The sequence below is a fragment of the Xiphophorus hellerii genome, chromosome 15 (assembly GCF_003331165.1).
Source record: "Xiphophorus hellerii strain 12219 chromosome 15, Xiphophorus_hellerii-4.1, whole genome shotgun sequence".
Lineage (NCBI taxonomy): Eukaryota > Metazoa > Chordata > Actinopteri > Cyprinodontiformes > Poeciliidae > Xiphophorus > Xiphophorus hellerii.
In genome coordinates this window covers 19,548,630-19,570,659 of record NC_045686.1, presented here as the reverse complement: position 1 = coordinate 19,570,659, position 22,030 = coordinate 19,548,630, and the positions used below count along the sequence as shown (strand labels likewise).

The following is a 22,030-nucleotide window of genomic DNA, read 5'->3' as shown; positions in this document are numbered from 1 at the left end:
CAGAGCCAATCTGCAGGCTTTGGTGCTTGATTTTTGTGCTTTTGGCCCTGGGAGTGGCTGCATGCAACACGTGAATTCAGTGATTTGAATGCGTGAGTGAATATTTCTGTCACTACAATGTAACCTAACGTAAGAACTAAAACCAACAGTGAGCTGTTGTTTAGTTTTCATTCTTGGAAGCGTTTCACAAGATCTAAGGACAGCTGAGAGTGTTAATGATCGCAAATGTTAATGAAATTACCAAGGCTATCTTTTTTTAGAGAGATATTTTTGTTTTTACTTTTTCTGCTAGTCTAATTTAATTATCTTTATTTGTTTCTATTGCACTATCACTAATTAAAAGGTCACCATAAGTGAAATGTAATTGAAGACTTGTCTCTTCTTTTGTGTTAAAGTCAACGTATTAAAGTACATTTTTATTGTTTTAGAATTGCTTTGTTGTTTAACTATTTACATTTTTTACTGGCATTTCCTAGTTACAATTACAAATAGAAAAGTGATATTTTACGTGTGATTGTATTCTATACATTGTAAATTAAGATTCAGTTATTTATTTAATATTTGGTTTCGCATTTACAAGCGACACTTTTGAATTGTGATTATTTTAGAGCTATAGAGAGTATAAGTCTGGAAAGTTCTCTATAAACCAAATCTGATTCATATTTGCTGAACGAACGGGCAAACAAAACGATATTATGGTGATGATGAAGACGCTATTTCTCTCCTCTCCGCTTCCATAACTTTACTTTACTTGTATACCCCACCTTTACTCCTGTGTATTTTTCCAATTCAACCCAGCAGCGTCACTGGAAAAGGTTCGCCGTCCTAAAAGGTTACCATAGGTTATATCTATGTGGGCTGAACTTCACAGCGTCTCACGCTAAAGAGAGACTGAAAAAATGTAAGAGCTCTCACAGTGTTCCAAAAGACGACGAATGAGCTTCGGCAAATAAAATGCTGCCCAGATTCTGATAATAATGATTACTGTTTAAATAGACGATCTTCGCATTGACTTCACGCTATTGGTTGATAGAACCACACAGGGGCGTGAATTTCCGGCAACCTCGGAGCGGTCACAGGGCAGCGGCAGAGTGGGCGTTGAATCCGTCTCCCCCCCCCCTCCTTATCTCAAATCCCGACTTCACATTCTCAATCGCTACAGAAGTTGAGTCCACTCAGTTCGTGAAATTTCCCCGGGGGAAACATGACGGAAAGCTCCTCGACGAAGCTGCTGAACGGAGACGCCTGCCGCCGGACGTTAAACGGGAAAACCGCGAGTAAAAATGGCTACGTGAAGAACCACTGTCTGTTTCAGCAGCCACAGAAGTGCCGTCGCTCCGGGGAGAAGGTAAGGCCCAACCGTCACGGAGAGAAGACCGGAAGAGGCTAGTAACAAACGGTTACTTTCTATTTTATATTTTGTAAATTAAACATAGTATCCGATTCGTTCAATCATATATATATATATATTTGCCGTGTTTATATAGCGGCTAAATTCTTGTGTGGGAGTGGTTTCCCTGAGCAGGAACGTGTGAGGCGCGGCTACTTGTCAGTATAACAATATGTCTCTGCTAATATCACTGCAATTACCTTGTACAGCTAGCTTCTAACGCTCTTTAGTGGGACTTGACGCAAATATTTGTATTAGACATTAGCTGTGTCGTATAGCACACACATTTTCTATTTCTTGTTCGAAATGTAAATTCTGAAATGCCAGTGTTATTTTCCTAATTGTCCGTTTCATAGGGGGCTACTGGAACGGCCACCCTTACCTTGTGTACTTTCAACACTGTTGTGGACTGAGAAACCTGATCAGGGACGATTGTAGTGATGACTCCCCCCCCCTCACCTTCCTCCATCTCCTGTAACTTTACACCCTGTTGTTTCCATACCGTGTTCGCCGCTTAGTCAGGTCTCTGTTTACTGACTTGAGTTTGAAGAGAACAAGTGTCCTGTAGTGTCGGAGGTGGTGTCTGTTCCCAGGGAGAGGGAGGCTCAGCGGTGCTTTGACTTGTCCCATCAGCTGGATATCTCCAGGCTTGAAAGGGCGCGGTCCGTTTTAATAGTTTGATTTTTTTTTTTTTTTTTTAAAACAGTACACATTCTTCATTCGGGTGTGAGGGTGGGAACTCTCTCCAGAAGAAGATCAAATACGCTGGAGTGAACGTCATATTCCACTGGTTCAATTGTCTTCATCCATTGGGTTCATGTTTTGAGCACAAAAAAAAAAAAACAGGTCAGCCTACAGGAGGTTAAGGCAGAGATGCAATCTTATCACAGCTCAAATTGCTTTCAGTAAGAGGTGGGATTTATGGCGTCAAAAGGAAGAATGTTTCCTAGCTAGTTACCATCTGGAGTTGTAAATAGCAATCAGTCTAAAGTCGAAATGCACCACCAACATAATATTTGTGAATGACTTCCAGATGGAGTATTTTGTAATCGCTGAAGTTGCTGGTTCTGACTCCAAACCGTCTCTTCCATCAAGGACGACGGTCTTCTGACAGCGATTTAAAGAGCAGCAGCAAAAGCAAACGAGGTGGATTAGCAGCGCTTGCTAGCAACCGATTGCGTCATCTGTGGAATATGGAAAATTGAGCTACTGCATGGGTCACAACAACGTATTTTACTGGACCATAAATGGTCTCGGAGATTAAACGATAACATTGTTGTTTGGAAATATAATGTAAGTTCACTCTCTCAAACATCTATAAACTTTAATTTTGTAAAGATCGTGTTACATTGGAATTGGAAGATATTGTAAACAGAAATAACAATAATGGCCAATAAATTACACATCACAAAAAACAAATAAAATGGACAACAAAGTCTCTCTAAACCACAATAGCCCTTCAAAAAATATTAATCATCAGAATGGAAATTGTTGCACTCCTTTTATTTGATCAGGCAATGAATTGATTTATTGCTTATTGCGACAGGTTTAGTCATGACAGACATGGCACTGTCATAGAACAACAATGTCTCCAGTCAGAGGCTTCTTTAGATTCTTTGCAAGCCTGACTGCTACTGGAGATCCTTCCTGCTCACAGCCTCATCACTCGAAACAACTCTTTGAAGATAATTTGATGATATTAGTTATGGTATTTGATTTCCCTCTGGGATAAAAGAAGTATTTTTGATTTGAAGAGATTTTGGACTACCTGATCACTGGTCAGAGCATGTCCGGCTGAAAATTGCACGTCCAAATTTCTAACCATTTTTGTGTGGTCTCGTCATAAACGGGGTTGCTGCTCCTTATATTGGGTTTGGTCAATAGAAGGATCCAAAGAGCGATGCTGTGTAATTTCACTTTTACATAAAGTTAGATATTATTAAAAACTCTAATCGACTTCTAGTTGTAAATGTTTTTAGCCCTGAATTTTTTCTTAACACATTTGACATAACTCTGACGTGGGAAAAGCGTCCCGATACGGGAATCTGAAAGGCATGTAAACAATCCCTGCTGTACTTCAGATTGTCTCCACACTGGATCAGCATTTTTAATTTTATTTTATTCTTTTATTTTTATTTATTTATTTATTTTTGTGCAAACAGAATTCTGGCTTGCTTACTTATTGTCCAGCTTGAACCAAACACAGTGTGCTTACACCACAAGCTTCCCCCTATTGTGTACACAATGTACCGTAATCTGATCGTCTGCCACCGAGATGCAGAACAAGCAAGTGAAACATTCTCTTCACTTCTTCTGGTGCCCACTTCACTTTAATCTCTGTTTAGCTGCTTAATTCATTGGTATCATTTGCTCTAAGAGGCTCATTTTGAGTTTTTTTTTTTTTTTTTCTTCTCCATAAACTCCCAACTGTCCACCATGTCGAGTATTTTCTCGGCTGCTTCAGAGCTGAACCTGTTTGGCAGACTTTTGAGTGCACAAACGATACACACTGTGCACTTTGAGCAGCTCTGAGGTATTTCATTGAGAAGCATGACCGGTCACATGAGAAGTGGCTGCTCAGCTGCTGGGCAGAGCTAGTTTGTAATACGTAATGAGCGACTGCACTCGAGTAGAAATTCCTCCCATTTAGCTCGAAATTCTGCTTACATGTTCTCCTCCGACAAGATTTAAGTTCTCCTGCATTCCAAGATCAATACATTTTCGACTCTGGATTAATAACTTCTTTGCTAACCGGTGTGTGCAACAGACGGGGTCTTTGTAAAAGAAAATGCATTGGAGTCTCGATTTACTGTTTAACCTTTCCTAAGATAAAGAGTTTAATAAGTAATCCCTGCTGTTCTGTAACCCACGAGGAGCCTGTGTCCTTTCCATGACTTTTCTGACCTCAAGGATAGATAAACAGTTATCTTTTTTAATAATGTGACGTTATGTTTAACGTCACTTTATGGTTCAAATACGCAAGTAGTAATTAAAGTTGGCACATTCCTTTTTTGTATTTATCCTTTAAAACTTAGCAAAAATTGGATTGAGAGTTCTTTGAAAGTCAGAAAGTCAAATTAAGACAGGAAAATGTGTAGAAACCCCGTTTATAGAAGAATCAGGGCTTGTGTGCAGCATAAACGTTGCTTTCATTTGGACTTCTGCCTTGGAAGTCACTGAAAACGTCCCTTTCTTGTTCCTCAGAAGCAAAATGCGACCCATAATCCCAGTTTGTACAAGAAGCCCTTCGTGGAGTCGTTCGAGGAGACGCCTCTGCTGGTGGCTGTGCTCACCTACATGGGCTACGGCATCCTCACCATCTTCGGCTACCTCAGAGACTTCCTCCGCCACTGGAACGTCGAGAAGTGCCACGTGGCTCGAGAGCGAGACGAGCAGAAGGTGAAGCAGCTTTTTTGCGCGTTTGATACGTGCAAAGTGTCGGATATCGTAGTGGGTTCTTTGAGTAGTTTTGACAGAAATCGAAGCGTTTCCCTCTGTCTGGTTTGTGTTTTAACAACGATTTAACAGCATTTTCCGGAAAACGCTGTTAAAAGAATCTTTCTGCTAAGAAGCTACTGGCTCTTCACTGCAAAAGCTCTACATTTTACCAAGTGTTTTTTTTTTTTTGTCCAGTTTCTATTGCAAATTTCCCAGTACACTTGAAATGAGATAAAAACTAACTTACAAGTAACTTTTCAGCGAGAAATAGGATCTTGTTTTGAGTCAATAATTCCTTAATGTTGATGAAAAAGTGCTAGCCATGACATTTTTCCCACATTGTAAGTTGAAGTGTATTGTTCCACTGGGAGGTTATTTCACTTGTACTGTAGTTAGCACTTTATCAATATTAAGGAATTATTGACTTAAAACAAGCTCCTACTTTGTGCTGTAAGTTATTATTATTTTTTTAAATCTTATTTCAAGTGTATTAAGATATTTGCACTAGAAACTAGACCAAAAATACTTGATAACATTTTGTGTTTTTGTAGTTTTATCATTTTGTCAGTGTTTTACGCCTTTCATTGCCTTCAGACCGATTTATCTTGTCAAACTGTAAATATTTCCTTTTGCTCGGAACAATGATAACTTGTGCGTACTGGAATGTCACGATAAACCTAGAAATATTTCCTCCACTCTCCACAGGATTTCGTCCCTCTCTATCAGGACTTTGAAAACTTCTACACCAGGAACCTGTACATGCGGATCCGGGACAACTGGAACCGGCCCATCTGCAGCGTCCCCGGAGCCAAGATGGACCTCGTAGAGAGAGTCACCCACAACTACAACTGGACGTTTGAGTAGGTTGCTGCGTTGTGTATTGCTGTTGACGTTTGTTTGTTCATTTTGAGGAAAGTGTCTCAAAATGAAAATAAGTTCATGTTCTCTTCTACCGACTGGGCTACATTCCACATCTGTCATTACAAAGTAGATATAGTTGTGGTTTTCCCCGCGTACAGTGGCAGTTTGTGATGATGCTGATCTAGGATCATGCCCAGTGGTTGCGTAATTGGCACCCTGAACCGAGTGACTTCATTTGTGATTCAGGAAGCTATTTTGTACGCACCAGTATCTGTCACATGGTCTTTATCTTAAACTATAAAGACATTAAAACAACGTTTGTTGTGTCTAAATGTGGTTACAGTGACCCTGTAAATCAGCTTGGAAAGCGTTAAAAGGCGTGGCGCCAATCTAATTATATCCCACTATCTGTGATCGTCTGTCATCTCAAGAAAATGGAATGCGTCTTTATCACATTTATATACTGGCCACTGATAATTCTGCTTATAATTCTGATAATTCAAAACATTAACGTTAGTGAATATCTCAACTGTTTCACAACAACTAAAAGGAGTGCAGGGCATTCATCACTATTTATGTAGACAAACAGCTCTGTTAAAATTCTGGCTGAGTCATACACCTTCCTGTTTATCACGCTAGTATGAGAAGTACCTACAAGAGCGCTGGAAGCTTTTTAAAAATTTTTTAAAATAAACTCTTATTGTTAGTATAGATGAAGACAAAGGCAGGTAAAGCATAAACGGTTAAAAATAAAAGCAGACGCACCAAGCAGACACGCAAATGTAGTCAAAGTCTGACCCAATCTTAGCTTTTATATTCTTCTTAGTAATTATAAATAACTAAATTAGAATAAAAAATAAATAAAAACTGAACTTTCGCAACAATTAAATGTTTATAGAGAAATAAACCAAACACTGATTTCTCATAAACAACCCAAAGTCATACAGACTTATCTATCTAAAGACGAAGAGATGTAGCCGAATCCTCCAGGTTATTAGACATATGTAAGATCTACAATTTCTTTCTACTATATCATTACTAAAACTGTCTCTGTTGAATATTGAATGAGAAAAAGCTCAGATTTACTATTTGTCTTTAAACCAAAAATGTATTTAAAAAACAAAAACCCATAAGCATCTGTCTGTCATGGTCTATCATTATTTGTCATCCAGGCTGAAGTCGCATTTTGTGGGAGAGCAGTCAACGTTACATAGTTCCTCTGATATAAAGGATTCCACTATTATTATTATTATTGTTGGAGTTGCCATTTTAAAGTGTCTGTAGCAACTGTATATGAGCGATTGGTGCTGTTAGCATTAGCAAAAACAGCAGTCTCTTTTTATCGCCTGTAGTGTTGGTTTACCGTTAACTGCTATATTTGGGGGGGAAAAAAAGACAATTGGATTCCACTAAATCGTGAAACAGAGTGGCTTTGCTATGATTTGTTCATCTTTCTGTCATTTTCTGACATCTAACTTCCTGTTTCAGGAAGCAGCCTGAATGAAAACAAACCCGTCACCGCAAAAACATGGTTTCCTTTCCAGAAGCCTCCTACATTCTTTGTGCTTCCTCTTGCTTGATTTTTCAAAATGCCAGTGCAGAAAACAGCTAGCTAAATCCCCTTCCTGCAGTAACAAACTCCTGACTGAAGAGTGTTGTTACCGTAACCTCCAGACGTTTAGGTATGGTGCGTTCACAGACTCGGAGGGTAGGGGGAAAAAATGATATGTTGCCGTTTCCAGCCAACTGTTTATAGTGAACGTAAAATCAATGCTCTGGCAATTAAAGCAGACATTCTCCTGATTTTTTGACCCTTTATTTATTTATTTATTTATTTTGGTTTCAGGCACACCGGCAAGGTGGTGAAGGACGTCATCAATATGGGGTCATACAACTACCTCGGCTTTGCTGAGAACACTGGCACTTGTGCTGATGCTGCTATCGAAGTCACACAGAAGTATGGAGTCGGCGTGGGAAGCACTCGCTGTGAGATGGGTAGGTTAATCATCCTGCAAGTTGGTTTTTGGAGGAATTTCCAAAATTTAAAAGTTAATTTTATGTTGATTTTTGTTTCCAGTCGCTATATCAGTTTTTAACAAATACCAGTCATTTATTTCATAAATAAAAGGCTGCAGCTAGGATTAAAATTGAACACTCTCTCTTCTTCTTCTTTTTTTTTTTTTTTTACAGGCAACCTGGACATCCACGAGGAGTTGGAAGAGTTGGTGGCCAGGTTTCTGGGTGTCGAGTCGTCCATGGCCTTTGGGATGGGCTTTGCTACCAACTCCATGAACATTCCTGCTCTCACTGGGAAGGTGGGGGTGGGAGAGTTTTTGTCTCTTCCTTTATGTTTTGTTTTTTTGTTCCCTGCTGAATCTGGCGTAACTCCTTCCTTTGATCCTGTCCAGTTATTGTGGCCTTCTTCCAGCAACAAGTTTCACTGTTACTGGAAAACCTGCCGCATCGTCTGCGTAAATGGTTCAGTCGCGTGTTCAAAGAGGAAGGCCGGCAGCTTCCGGTCCAAGCTCTGAAAGCACTCTGAGTGCAAAGGGTTGACGACTGATGTCAGGGCCGCTTTGACTGGATTCATTGTACGCAGCGCGAGCCAACAGAATTATTTCCCGACAGAAAACAAGTGGAGAACAATTAAGAGTCGGAGAGCGGAGCAAGACGCGCACAAGTTGAAGTCACAAGGGGTTCATAAATTCCCAGCTCTGACTTTCTTTGCTAGTTTACATCCATACGAGCCCACCTTTACGGCTTAAATCTGCGTTATGCAACATGCTTGTTTGCTCTTTGGCCACAGGAAGTTACGTAAACTAAATCATTTCTTTTGTAGAATGTTTGCCTTTGTATTTATTTCTATGGGCTTTTCAGGTTTTGGGATATCACTAATTGAAATCCCGCAACATTCACCATGCAAAGACAGATAATTGTGTGTCTACTTGACTCTCTGTTTAAGATTAAACTCAAAGCGCAAAGTAGTGATTGAACTAAGACTAGTCAGGGTTCATACAGGTGCTTGAAATCCCTGAAAATGCTTGGATTTCATTTCAATGTTTGGAAAGTGCTTGGTTTCTGTATTCGGTCCTTAAATGTGCTTTATACTCATACTGCGTAGATTTGTAAGAAAATGCAATCTAACGTTTTAAAAGTCTAAATTTGGGAAGCGTTATTTACAGTTGAAACCAGATATTTTAAGACGCAAAATAAAAAAACAGACATATTGTTTTTTCTGTCTGTCTGAAGTTAAATCAGACCCAACTTTTCTTGTTTTGGGTCAGTTAGAATGACCAAAATTATTTGTGTTTGCCTAATACCATGTCATTTAACAAAAAACTTTAGGATTTTTTTTTTTCTAACCTTCTTTTTGTGGATTGTGTTCAAGCATTTAATTTGAGCAGGAAAGTCATTTACCTTAGTAATAATTGAATTGCTTCAATGCAGTGAATATTTACTATTCGTAATGGCTCAATAAGTTATTGATCTGTGTAATTGAAATGCAGCTTTTCTTATTTTTTTATACTTTAAACAAAGTTATTGGAATTGGTTATTGTTAAATAATGTTTTAACAGTAATAAACAATGTCACATCATAGGGAATGAAACAGATTTTTTATTTATTTTTTTGTTTATTGGTACTGTTTTCATCTCCAAGGTGTGGCGGTGGAAAAGTTTAAAAACTCCCCTTGGAATTGCCTGTAAAGTGCTTCGGTTTTACTGTGGGATTCGTATTTGAACCCTGAATAATATAATCACGAGGCCAAAAAGGTTGTTGCTCAACACCCAACAACTCAAGCATATGAATCCCCGGATTAGCTGGTTTTGCAAGTGATGATGATAGAGAATGTTTGCACGTGGGTGCATAAAATAAAAATAATGTACAAAATGGAGCCTAACTCCTGTTTCTTGCCGTAGGGTTGTCTCATCCTGAGTGACGAGCTGAACCACGCTTCGCTGGTACTGGGCGCTCGGCTGTCTGGCTCCACGATCCGAGTCTTCAAGCACAACAGTGAGTGACTTCTCTCACTTCTGTCTTAAATGGAAACGAAACACACGGCGTGAGAGAACACCCAGAGTGTGTAGAAATGCTAACCCTCTTGATTACACCCACTCTTTCGACAGCATTCAACAATTACCTGTAAAAAGGCTTTATCCAGGAGGCGAGGACAGACGTAATGACATGGGTGTGTGTAGATCGCTGCTAATTTCACATTGTCTCGACTTGCCCAGCTCACTCTTCCACCAAGTTTTTCGACTGACATTCTAAAAGATGAGAGAATCTATATGATGTTTGTTTTCCACAAGTCTGCAAAAATTCAATTGGCATTCATTTCCCCAACGTCGACACTTTGAAGAGCTGCCACTTCCTGCTTCTCAATTTGTGTCGATTCATTTATTAAATAAAAATATAGATTTTCTTCTTTTTTTTTCCGGAAGTATTTAGATTTCTTTTTACGTACCTCGAGTTAAAATGTCGACAATTATGCTTTTCATATTTATCTCTTTCCTAGGGCCACGCTGAGAAAATATAAAAAAATAATAATTTTGCCAGACTATAGTAAAAAAGATTGCGAGAGAAAAAAAGTCCTAATATTGCCAGAATAAAATCAAAATATTTTGGTAAAGTCAGAATACATTGACTTTATAATAAACTATTCTCATAATTTTATTTTTTTATTTTTTTCTCAGCATGGCCCTAATACTCTGTCACACTTGCTAAATAGAAGGCCCTGCTCTTTTAGCACATGAAATGTGAGACTGAACTATAATTGTAAAATTGCTATTATTTATCAATTGGGTATATATAATTTTTTTATCAGTTGCACCGGCGGTGATCAGATATATGGATTTCAAATGTAATAGTTGTAAATTTTCTTTTCTAAAGTCTTCAGCTGGTAACGGAACTGTTCCCCTCTCCTACTCTCCTCTGCAGACATGCAAAGCCTGGAGAAGCTGCTAAGAGACGCTATTGTTCACGGACAGCCCAGAACCCACAGACCCTGGAAGAAAATCCTGATTGTGGTGGAGGGCATTTACAGGTATGTCTACTGGTAGCGCGAATGTTGGCTGAGTTCGTAACTCCATCAGTTCGGTAATTAAGTTAATATGATTGAAAAAGAGACTGAAGATTTTTCTTTCCTCCCGTTTTACTACCAGACAAACCATTTTCAGGCAGGTTGTGTTCTAAATGAAATAACCATGAAATTGCCGTTAGCCTTCCGAACGCAGTAAACATCTGAAATATTTTCTACCAAGTCCCAGTCTGAAGCAGACAGAAGCAGATTGAAGAATGTCTCTAAATATATTTGCGTGCTCCAGATATCACAATGGTTCTTTCAAATGCACTTGTTAGGGAAGCTGCGTTGCTATTACTTGCTTAATAAAATCCAAGGAGCAACAAAGATAAACTCACTTTAACGAGTGTTGCCGTTTGGTTGGAAAGGAAGTTAACACTTTTGAATGCATTTTATTTCATCAAAATGGCTGCTGACATCCCCGCTAGGTATTAGTTTCCACTAATCAGGACCAAACTATTGCCACGCAGTTTTTGATTTAACTTTCTCTTCTTGATTTAAAAAGAATCCTGTGCTTTTGAAAAGAACATTTGTGCATTATTGAAAATGTATTGAGCAAATTTCTTGTATCTGTGTTGAGCGTAGCATTTTGTGTTGTGAATTTTTGGTATCTAATAATATTGCGCTTTAATATTATTGGATATCTTTCAAGGTAATGGCTCTTACCTTGAAAGGTGCGTTCAAGGTGAAACGAGTTGTTAATGTTGTCTTTTTGTTGCGTTCATCGAATTCATTAATTTACAAAAGTTCTTTGTCTTAAGACCAAGTGATAGAAATAAGAGAAGGAAGATTTCAAAAGTAAAAGTACGGAACAGTTTGGATGAGGAAATGAAAACATGCTTGACTGTAAATCAATTCAAAACTCTTTATGAGAGAAAAAAAAATAAAGTGTTACACCCTTTTGAGCTAATGATGAGGAAAATCATATATTTTGAAATTTTTATTGATAATTTAATATATAAAGCTGTAAAAATTCATTATGTAATCATTGAGAAAGGGACCAGATTTTTTTGTCATCTTCCTGTTCCCTTTTCACTTACGTATAGTAAGGGTTGTTGTAGGAGAGTGTTTGTGGGTTGGTGGTGAAATTTAAACTGAGTGAATAAACTGACTGATTTAGATTTCTTTAAACCTCAAAGCATGGAGGGGTCCATCATCCGCCTGCCTGAGGTCATCGCCCTGAAGAAGCGCTACAAGGCGTACCTGTACCTGGACGAGGCCCACAGCATCGGCGCTCTCGGCCCAAACGGCAAAGGAGTGGTGGACTACTTCGGCCTGGACCCCAAGGACGTTGACATCATGATGGGAACCTTCACAAAGAGCTTCGGGGCTGCTGGTGGATACATCGGAGGCAAAAAGGTCAGCAGCGAAACCTCTGGAGGGATGGCTGTGAAAACCCGTAAAAAACGTTACCCGTAAAAGTAGAAGTTGTGATTCAAATAGTTTGAGTGCTTAATCATCCTCAGCAGATTGGGCAAGTTTCCTGTCTTTCCTTCGTCATATGGTGTTGGTCAACACTGTTGCCAAAAAAAAAAAGAAAAGAAACTGAAATCCAGCTTTTTGTGTTTTTCAAAAGTTGAGCTCGGATCATCCAGTCGTTGTTTTAACCACTCAAGAAGAAAAGGCGTACTAGATTTTGTTGTTTCAAAGCACTTTACCTCCAAATAGCAGAGCTCCTAAGGTCGTGAAAAGTCTATAGAAGCACAATTTGCTACTTTCAAATTTGCGTTTCCAGACAATATTTATTCCAATTTCAATATGAGGAAAAAATGTCCAAGTACCAAGTTGTATTTGTCCTTATATACTTAAATCACACATGTTTTCTTCAATTTGCCACATCATAATTCACAATGTTTTGACCCCCTAATCCTCTTTAAACTGGGTCTGTACTTCTAACACCAAACGCAAATAAAAGGTGATTTAGATGTCAAACTAAGCGCTAAAACAGATGGTTTTTTTTACATTTTCTTTTTACAAACAAGTAGAGGTTTCAAAGTTCATAAACTATTTTAAAGAATCCGTTCTCATTTGAGAAAACTAAGTCTCATAGATGTTGAAATGGACCTTATGTAAGTAATCCAAGTTGCTAATCAGAATCCACTTTCAGTGTTAATTTAAGATTGGGAGACAATGGAGATAAAACCAACGAGCACTTTAAATTGAAATGTTTGGTCTGGAATTATCAAATTGGATCATGAAAAGAAGAAAATGGTTAGGAAACGTAATATTAGACAACAATGTATCTCTGTAAAACTAAAAAGCTAATTTGACTGATTTCTCTGTCAGGAGCTGATTGACTACCTGCGCAGCCACTCTCACAGTGCTGTGTACGCCACCTCTATGCCCCCTCCTGTGGCCCAGCAGATAATCACCTCCATGAAGATCATTATGGGAGAGGATGGAACAACGCTGGGTATGTGTCAGAAAAGCACCAGTAGGAAAAAGCTATCAAATTAAACCAATATATCACCTCGCATTGAGATTCTTGCTTTCTTTTGATTAGTAAATATGCAACCTGCATACGTGGTTTCAGTTTCTTGGTTTTAAAAAAAAAAAAAAAAAAAAAAAAAAACTGGCTGCAAGTGTTTGGTTCGACCACAAGATGGCGGTAAGCCCGTACTTTACATTGTGACACTGCAGCAGAGAATTGATTCCCCGGCCAAAGATTGTTCCTCTCAGTTCCCATGAGACCTGCCAGACTCACCAGCACATAAAAAGTAGCAGGACTGCTTTATTACAAATTAAGACATCTGTGATGTACTTCTAAACACTGCATTAAGCAAAGTCTAATTAAATTCAAAGTTCTTTTAAACTCGTCGGCTTTTGAAGAGCGCTGTTATTAGAAGATTCCTTTCAGTAAAAATGACATCTTTTTCTTCATAAGTTCACCTTTTTTTTTTTTTTTTTTTGTTAATCTTAAACCCTCCCCTTGTTTCTTTGTTCAGCTTTGGGCCAGACTATTGGAAAGTAGTACAATAGTGTACTTTTGGACTGCCCTTTTATCACTTTCACATGTGTGCTCCGTTTTTTTTGTTGTTGCTTTCACACTGTGGGTGCAAAGCAGCATGATGCCTCAGGACCAGAGGCCTCTGCAGACCCAACTCTGCTGGACTCTCCTACACACACAAATAAACGACAAGGTCTTGTTATTCTTTCTGGGGCGGCACCTTCTTTACTTTTTACGAAGCGTGATTGATTCAAACCCCCCTCCCCCCCCCTTCCCTCAACCCGTCCAAAAGCTGATCTAAGATCAGGTTACGCTACTTTCAAGCCTCCCAGTTGATGGGTACAAGAATAACAACTCCCGCTGCAATCTTTGTAGTGTGCTCTTTCTACAGTAGTGTGTCTTCTTTTGTGTTTTTTTTTCCAAGAAGAGAAGGCCTGACCTTGCAGCAAGGATATTAGCTTGACAAGTTTTTCCCACACCCTTCCCCCGTGGAAAGAGCACCAGTGACAGTATGATTAGTTGCAGCTCAGTCACTGTTTGCAATTCAAGCCCTTTGAAGTTTCAGATGCTGACACAGAGTCAAAGTGACAGTCGGAGTTGCCTGTTAAAGGCCTGTTGGTTTCCACATGTCGCGCACAAAAGGGACGCCAGACGCATGCCTGAATTGAAAACGGAAGCTTTAATTAAACGTGAACGAGAGGGGCAGAAAAAGTGACGCGCTCCTGTCCGTGTTCTCCCCCCCCCCCCCCCCGAACAGGACGGCTAAGGCGTGTGAACGCCAGCTTTCTGTTTTTGGCCAGCGGATCACTCTGGGCCAGGAATACCTGTGGATTTCTTCACAATGGAAAATATGTGCGGGTAAATATAAAGCCGGAGTTTGTTGTGTCTCAGGTTGCTTTGAAGCTCCGCTGTTTCTGTTGTGGCTTTTTGAGCGCGGCCCGGGCAGATGTGTGTTGCTGTTGGCACTTTGGGGCACATGGCTATTTGTTTGGTTGGGACGCAAGTTGTGTGAATCCGCAGCGTGACATGGCATCGTCCAATATCTGTTTAGTTTCAGCTTGTTGACTACGAACCAAAATAATTTTGTTTGTGTTCAACACTTTTTTTTTTTTTTTTTTTACCCCCCCCCCCCTAATAGATAACGGTCAAGGTAAAGATTTTCTCTTTATCCGTTGAATTGACCTCTTACATGAAAGAGTTGGGTTCGGATTTCATTTTTCAATTTGTGTCAAATGTGCTGAAAATCATTCTTAATAATTAAGGATGTTTTCATGAATAAAAGCTGGATAAAAATAACGTTTTGCTACATTGTGCCATCTTTAAAAAAGAAAAAGAAAAACGAGAAAAAAATGTATATTCTGATTGACTATTGTGTCACTACTTTACTTTCCACTCAGGCCTTCCACTTCTTTTTCACGACTTGAAATACATTCAAGCAGATTAATGTGTCTGTCGAGTGCGGAAAAAGTGCAAAAGAGTTCTTTCAGCCAGCTGGCAAGTAGTACAAAGCATCAGGTTGGGGAGGGGAAGCGCTTCAGTAGTCATTGCTTTAAAAGTCGTAAAAAAAGTCTGATCAGTTTGGACCTTTCTTTTTTTGTTTGTTTTCTGCTATTTCTCTAACAACAATTCAAACCACAAGAACATTATGATGCAAAATGGTTTAGAAACAATAACCTTGGAATACTTTGATAATAATGATAACCGGCCCATGCTTGCTTTAAATGAGCAAAACTGTTAGAGACAAGTTTTATAAAGTTATAACTCATTTTTAAAGGTGTTCGTTGGCAGTGTTTGTCTTTTGTTTGCTACCTCCTTGTGTATTTTAAGGAATTTTTATTTTTGAAATTTTCTGAAATCATATAAAGAAATGAGGACCATCTGTTCTCAAATAAAATGCAATTCACAAATATAAAATCCCAATAATACACATTCAATTTTGAACTACACATACACTTTGTGAATAAAGTACTATAAATTGATAGTTTTCGTATTCATATTTTCACATTGAGTCTCTTGTCTTTTACGTTTTCTAGGCGCTGATCGCCTCAGGCAGCTTTCGGAGAACACCAACTACTTCCGCAGGAGGCTCTGCGAGATGGGCTTCATCATCTACGGCAACGACGACTCGCCCGTCGTGCCGCTGATGCTCTACATGCCGGCCAAAATCGGGTAAGCATCGCCGGTTTCGAGTCCCCGTCGAAGCCATAAGTTTAGTTTTGTTTTTTGCCGCCTTGACGCGAACAGCTCGGGTTGCCTTCGTGTTTCAGGGCTTTCGGCCGGGAGATGGTGAAGAGGAACATCGGCACCGTGGTCGTCGGCTTCCCGGCCACGCCTATCATCGAGTCGAGAGCGCGCTTCTGTGTTTCAGCCGCTCACACCAGAGAAATGCTCGATACTGTAAGTGAATCGCAAACTGCTGTTCAGCGGCGATGTTGGTTGAAACGATGGAGCTGTAGGCCAGGCTAGAAGTTGTATTCCAGTCCAGTTTTCAAAAAATACAAAATGAAATTACAAGAAGGATGACGATAAAAGCTTATTCTGATTCTGACATGATCAAAATAGGGCCTGTCTTAATTTATGAGTCAGGAAAACTTGTTTAGGAAGAATTCTCTAAACTTTCTAGGTTTGCATTTTCTACCAAATAAAATAAAAACCGCCTCACTGTGGACTTTGTAACCTACTTTTCTTGACTTTCTCTAAATTCCTTTCCATGATTTGTGGTTCCTTGAGTTGCTTTCTCACTGGAATACCTAACCTTTTTATATATATTCTGTCTTGCACCTCAAATATTATTTAAAGCACCTGCAAGGCCAAACCGTCTTTAAATATTACTGCGTAGCGTAGCTTTAAAATTTGTCATTTTTATTGAGCCTTTGCTCCACTTCTCCAAAGACGCTTTGCTCATCTGTCAGAGGAGCACATCATCAGCGGCGTTTGTAAATCGTCCATTTAACGGGCATCGGCCTGCTTTTGTGAGGCACACCGAGGAGCCGCTTTTTCCGTCTTTGGAAAAGCCAGCCCTCTCCATTTCTCTCTCCCTGTTCCTCAAAGCGTGGAATCAGGAAAATGAAAAAAAAAAAAGGTCAGGAGGAAGGTAAATTGTTTCCAGGTGCCCTGCAGTATGTTGCAATACTGATAGGGTCTCTGGTGGAAAGGAGTGGTGATGAGAAGGGGGGGGGGGAGTTTTTTTTTTTTTTTTTTTGTTCAATGCTGTTTTTGTTTTTTACACTGAGCCTTCTGTTCACCTTTCACCTCCACTTTCCTCCACTCTGACATGTCAAAACATCCCCACCTACATTTGACTGGCACAAATAAAGTCTCTTTGAGTCCTTATTAATATCAATCTCCTATTTCCTGTTTTTTTTTTTTTTTGTTTGTTTTGTTTTTAAGGCTCTGGAGGCCATTAGTGAAGTGGGCGACCTGCTGCAGCTGAAGTACTCCAGACGGGAACAACCTCTTCCCTCTATGGGCTGGATGTCTGAAGAGAGCCTCCTTCAGGACTGAACCAGCTCCATCTTTTATTTCCTCCTTTCTAACCTCTCTGCACAACACACATCCCATTAGATGAATTTATCTGATAACAAACACTTGGAGCCAGTGTCACCCACTCAGCTGCTCCGTATCTGCGAGAAGCGAACCTGTGACCCGCGAACTGTTCGCACGTCTCGTCACGAAGTGTTTCCGGAGCATTGCTCGCTTCCTCTCACGTCATGTCTTAAATCTTATATATATATACGTATATATATATATATATATATATAACGTTTTATTTGTGCAATAAAAGAAGAGAAAAAATTTCAAGAAGCCTAAAACAAAGTAGGGGGAGCTCTGTTGCGGAGAAGAGACCTGATCCTAGCCTTTTTGTACGAGACAAACCTGATGCGTGTAGATATTATTTATCGCAAAAGCAAAGGTGTGTTATTTCTCACACACACACAGACGGTTCCCGGTGTGTATTGATCCGATCGCTTCTACTTGAATCTGCTTATAGAATATTGGATTTTCTTTTTTTTTGTTTTGTTTGTTCCCCCCAACCAAAGGTTGTTGCATATGTATAGATACATTTTCTATATTTCTCTTGAAATGCCAAGCAGATGTTTCCAAAAGAAAAACATGTAACGGAATGGGGGAGCGGGGGGGAGACAAGAAATTTCCAGGAGCAAGACTGACAAAATATTTTTTTACCACTTATTTTCTATTAATAGTCCTGCAGCCTAAGTTTTTACTGTTTACACCTGCACTCAAACACTTGGGCCAAGTGTCTTTAACATTTCTTTGAGGTAAATGGCCTACATGTATATATTTTTCCCCTCCATTCTGCTCACTAAAGTGCTTCTATGCCGAGCATGACGACGCGCTGCAACTTCGATCTGTATGCATGACGATGCTGCTTCAAAACTCGTCCGATATGTACAGAACAGTTTTTATTTATTGAAGAAAGGCATCTTCTCCTTTTGCCAATCTGTTTTTGAAAGGCAGCTCTAAAACATGCTACAGTTGAGAGTATATATTTGAACCAATCACACGGTCTTAACATCCGGACTGTACCACTGACAGGCGCTCTAAATGCCGAATGACGTTGGTAGGAAAGTTTTATGTATATCTGCATAAATATATACTCTGAATGTTCTTTATTTATTGTTTTTTTTTTTTACCATAATTTTTACATTTTGTGATCATCCACTGAAACAGCATTCCATAATCATTTTTTGCTTTCAGTGTGTAGCTGTCATTTTGATCTGTTGTTTGTTTTTGGTAAACAGTCTGCTGTCCAGTTTCAATGTGAGTCATTTTTGTTCCGTCACTACTGACGTCAGCCCAAGGTGGTGGTTGTTGGTCAGAAAGTTGTCTGTTGTCTGCCAATGTGTTCTTTTATGCTGATAAAAAAAAAAAAAATCAAAAAACATCAACGGCTTTGTTTTCTTTTTTGCTTTTTTCGCCCTCTACACATCCATCATGTGTAGAGGATGGATGTGTATCCTCTACACAGTGGCGCATTTATCCGATGCATTTCACCTCATCCTTTAGTAATTTGAACAGTCACTTTGGGGGAAGGGAGAGGTGAAGTTTATAAAATGTGGAAAACATGATTATAAGTGCATAAAAAAAAGTGCTCTGACAAAGGATTTTCTTCCCAGGAGACGTTTCTCGTCGAGTGGACCGTTGGCAGTTTGCAGTTGCGCCTTGGTTGCAAATTAGTTTTATTGTTGAAAGAAAAGCTCAAGTTGGTCAGGTGCTTGCACTAAACAGCAGAAACTGTTTGGAAAAGCCTGCTATTACGAGAACTTCGTCAACATTCAACGCTACATAACAGCAAACGTTTGGAAATTGGGAGTAGTCTAATGCAACGGCTTCATTTAGCTGCACCAGGTGGAGACACATCGCCTCAAATACCTGGACGGTCCACAGGAACATTTCATTGCGTATTGAAAATATTGTGGGTACAAAGTTCAGACGTCATCCAAACTACAGAAACATAGCAAAGACCTTGACTTGTCCTACAGATACAAATGGAAGCATAGTTTGCAATTTTTCAAATAAGGACCTACGCTACCTGGTCAAGGTGGCCATTATCGTTTGCCACCAGATTACCGTGGAAACAGGTGGTCAACAAACCGCGGTTGGTGTCGATTCGACTTCTAAACGGGGAAATGACTTAAAGTACAACAAGGCTTTGGTTTCGGAGGAAGTCCTGGACGATGCTGGAGTGGCCCATCATATAGTTGCCTGACTTGAACTTTGTTGAAAATCTCTGGTGTGGTTTGAAAAGGTGGTTGCAGCAGCCCAGCCTAACATTAGAAAGGAACTGGAGGATTTTGCTTGTAATTAATCGGGTTCCTCAGGAACACTGCTACTAGCTGCTATCTGACTACTAATCACGTTTGCAGTAGCGATGGTTTTTTGTATATATTTTTTTGAGACTTGAGTAGTCATGAAATGTAAAATTCAGCGTTTGATGTGGAGAAGTCACTCATATTAGTTGTGAGCTCTTTAAATAGTTCTTTTTTTCACATTATTATTGCAAACAGCTGCTAGTTTGTTCGTTTTACCAATAAACCTAATTTGCAGCTGGTGTTACTTACTACTTTCCATATACGAATCTGTGCATTTAGTCTTTAATGAATACGTTCAAAGTCTGGGTTTTGGGAACAAAATAATGTGACCTTTACTTTCCTAACCAAACTGTTTTGACCACAGGAAACTGATCAGCCACGTCTGTCTTTGGAACTGTATTCTGGTTGCCGGATCTGTAAAGCCATGATGTTTCTGAACCATGCTGCTAGAAAACTGTGCCACGAAAATTAAATCAGTTTTGAAGTTGAATGCTTTTCTGACTAGTCTCGTTTTATTTACTGAAATAAATGAGGACCGAAACTTTTAGAGCTAAAATGGCAAATTACAAAGGACAAGTCATTAACTTTATTCACTAGACTTTAGAGGGTTTTAATGTTTTAGGGTGCAACAATTTAAAATAATGTTTCAAATCGACTTCAACTATAAAAACACAGTAGGCAGATATCCCTGTCATTAAAAAAATAAACCCAAAGTGGAACAGCAGATTTATTTACATGATGCCAACCGGGAATGTCATCATCGACGATACTCAGGACGCCATTATGGATTCTCATCAATCGGGGAAGGAATACAAGACCATTTCCAAACAACTAAATGTCTTTTTTATACCTCAGTCAACTGACTTGTCTCGGTTTCTCAATTGGATTTCGATCTGGACTTTGACTAGGTCATTCTAACACATGGCTATGCTTTGATCTGAACCATTACATCATACCCGGATTGCTTTCCTGATGTGAGGTGGACTTCTACGCCTGTCTAATCTTCTTGAGCCTCTAACAGGTTTCCTTTCAAGTTTGCAGCTTGTATTGAGCTCCACCCATCATCTCAACTCAGTTTCCCCGTTCCTGCATGTTGTTGCCACCTCCATGTTTCACTGTGCAGTTGGTAAGTTCAAGGTCTTCATGCCGCTCCTTAATAAGGTCTGATTCGTGGACTTATCTACTTATTGTTGTGGTTTTCTCGTTTGTCGTTGCTGGGTGTGCTTGCGTCCTCTCTCCAGAACCTCCAGGTCTAGGCGCCGGGGACAGTGTGTGTGTGTGTGTGTGTGTCTGAGTGCTGCCATCACACCTGACTGCTATCAACTAATTCACATCTGAGTTAAAAGGGTCTCAAGATAATTCCTTGCCTGGTGGTCAGCCACTGATGGTAGAAGTCAACCTTTGACCTCCATTGAGATTTTTTGGTGAAAACTCATTGTTCTTGGCATTCATGTTTGTCTTTTGCAGTCCTCCAGAATGCAACTTGGACACTTACCTGACCAAGCTCTTTGAGTGGCTTCCTCCTCCGATTCCATCTCTTTCCCTCTTCTAGAGCGTACATTTGTCTTCAGACACAGCCGTAATGCTCCACTCGTGAAAGTAAATCTGTCCGGCTTCTACTTTGCACTCAAGACAACAATTCTGGGTGCTGCTCTGCCAGCAGGAAACATAAAAAATAAATAAATAAATCGTACCCCTCAACTCCTCGGCCTGCCTGCTCTCCAACAGACCATGCACCTGCACTTCCAGGAATCCTCGCCGTCTGGATCGCACCCAGCGAGACATCTCCAAGTCGGACTGATCCGTTGTTCCCTCAGAACAACATTCACCAAATCCACTTACTTCTGTTGTAAATAGACTTCTAAATCTAAACTGGATCTCAATATGTAGACTTGTCCAATTCTCTCACCTGAACTCTGGATTTCTGTAAGACTTTCAGATGATAAGCACTTAAACTAATTGATCCCTGATCGGCCTGCTGGTGCTTGTTGGTCATAACGAGGGACGTTCGATATGTCAGAATTAACATCAGGCGTGGCCGATATTAGTCGTCCTTTTAACATATCGATATCGGCCCAAAAAAATAAAACTGGGCCAAACTAATATTTATCTCCATCTTGTTGCTGTCTGTTTCTGGTATTTTTTCACCCCCAAATGTGTAAAAACAGTAGAGAAATATATATGATATGGGTAAATATAGTTTATCAGAAATAATAGCAATATTAATATTAGATATTGATATTAACCCGAATTTTCATATCGATATATCCTTAATCATAATGATGTTGTTTATCCACTAATGTTCTCTGATTTTTGAGTCCTTCCCAGTACACTGAAATTAAATGACATTTGTTGATTAGGTAACTTTTGAATGCAATCGTATTTTATTTAGAGCAGATATTTTATTCAGAGTAAAGTGAATGAAAAAACAAAAACAAATGTACACCACATTTGGACTTTTTTTTTTTTTATCAATACACTTC

The 22,030-nt window shown here is 39.5% G+C and overlaps 1 protein-coding gene across 1 annotated transcript; it reads left to right on the top strand.

Moving 5' to 3' along the window:
* The first annotated feature begins 1,107 nt into the window (after positions 1 to 1,107).
* Positions 1,108 to 18,619, top strand: sptlc2b (serine palmitoyltransferase, long chain base subunit 2b). Its single transcript, XM_032585430.1, has 12 exons — positions 1,108 to 1,348; positions 4,595 to 4,789; positions 5,534 to 5,688; positions 7,536 to 7,684; positions 7,880 to 8,004; positions 9,607 to 9,700; positions 10,625 to 10,730; positions 11,906 to 12,125; positions 13,053 to 13,179; positions 15,747 to 15,882; positions 15,981 to 16,110; positions 17,104 to 18,619. Exons 1-12 carry the CDS (start codon positions 1,205 to 1,207, stop codon positions 17,215 to 17,217), a joined length of 1,695 nt encoding a protein of 564 aa, XP_032441321.1. The 5' UTR covers positions 1,108 to 1,204; the 3' UTR covers positions 17,218 to 18,619.
* The last annotated feature ends 3,411 nt before the right edge of the window (positions 18,620 to 22,030 follow it).

Bases quoted from the DNA above. Each gene is read 5' to 3' on its own strand.
- sptlc2b (XM_032585430.1), top strand. From the start codon at position 1,205: ATGACGGAAAGCTCCTCGACGAAGCTGCTGAACGGAGACGCCTGCCGC. The intron at 7,685-7,879 runs GTAGGTTAATCA...TTTTTTTTACAG, and splicing joins AAGCACTCGCTGTGAGATGG to GCAACCTGGACATCCACGAG. The intron at 16,111-17,103 runs GTAAGTGAATCG...TTTGTTTTTAAG, and splicing joins CCAGAGAAATGCTCGATACT to GCTCTGGAGGCCATTAGTGA.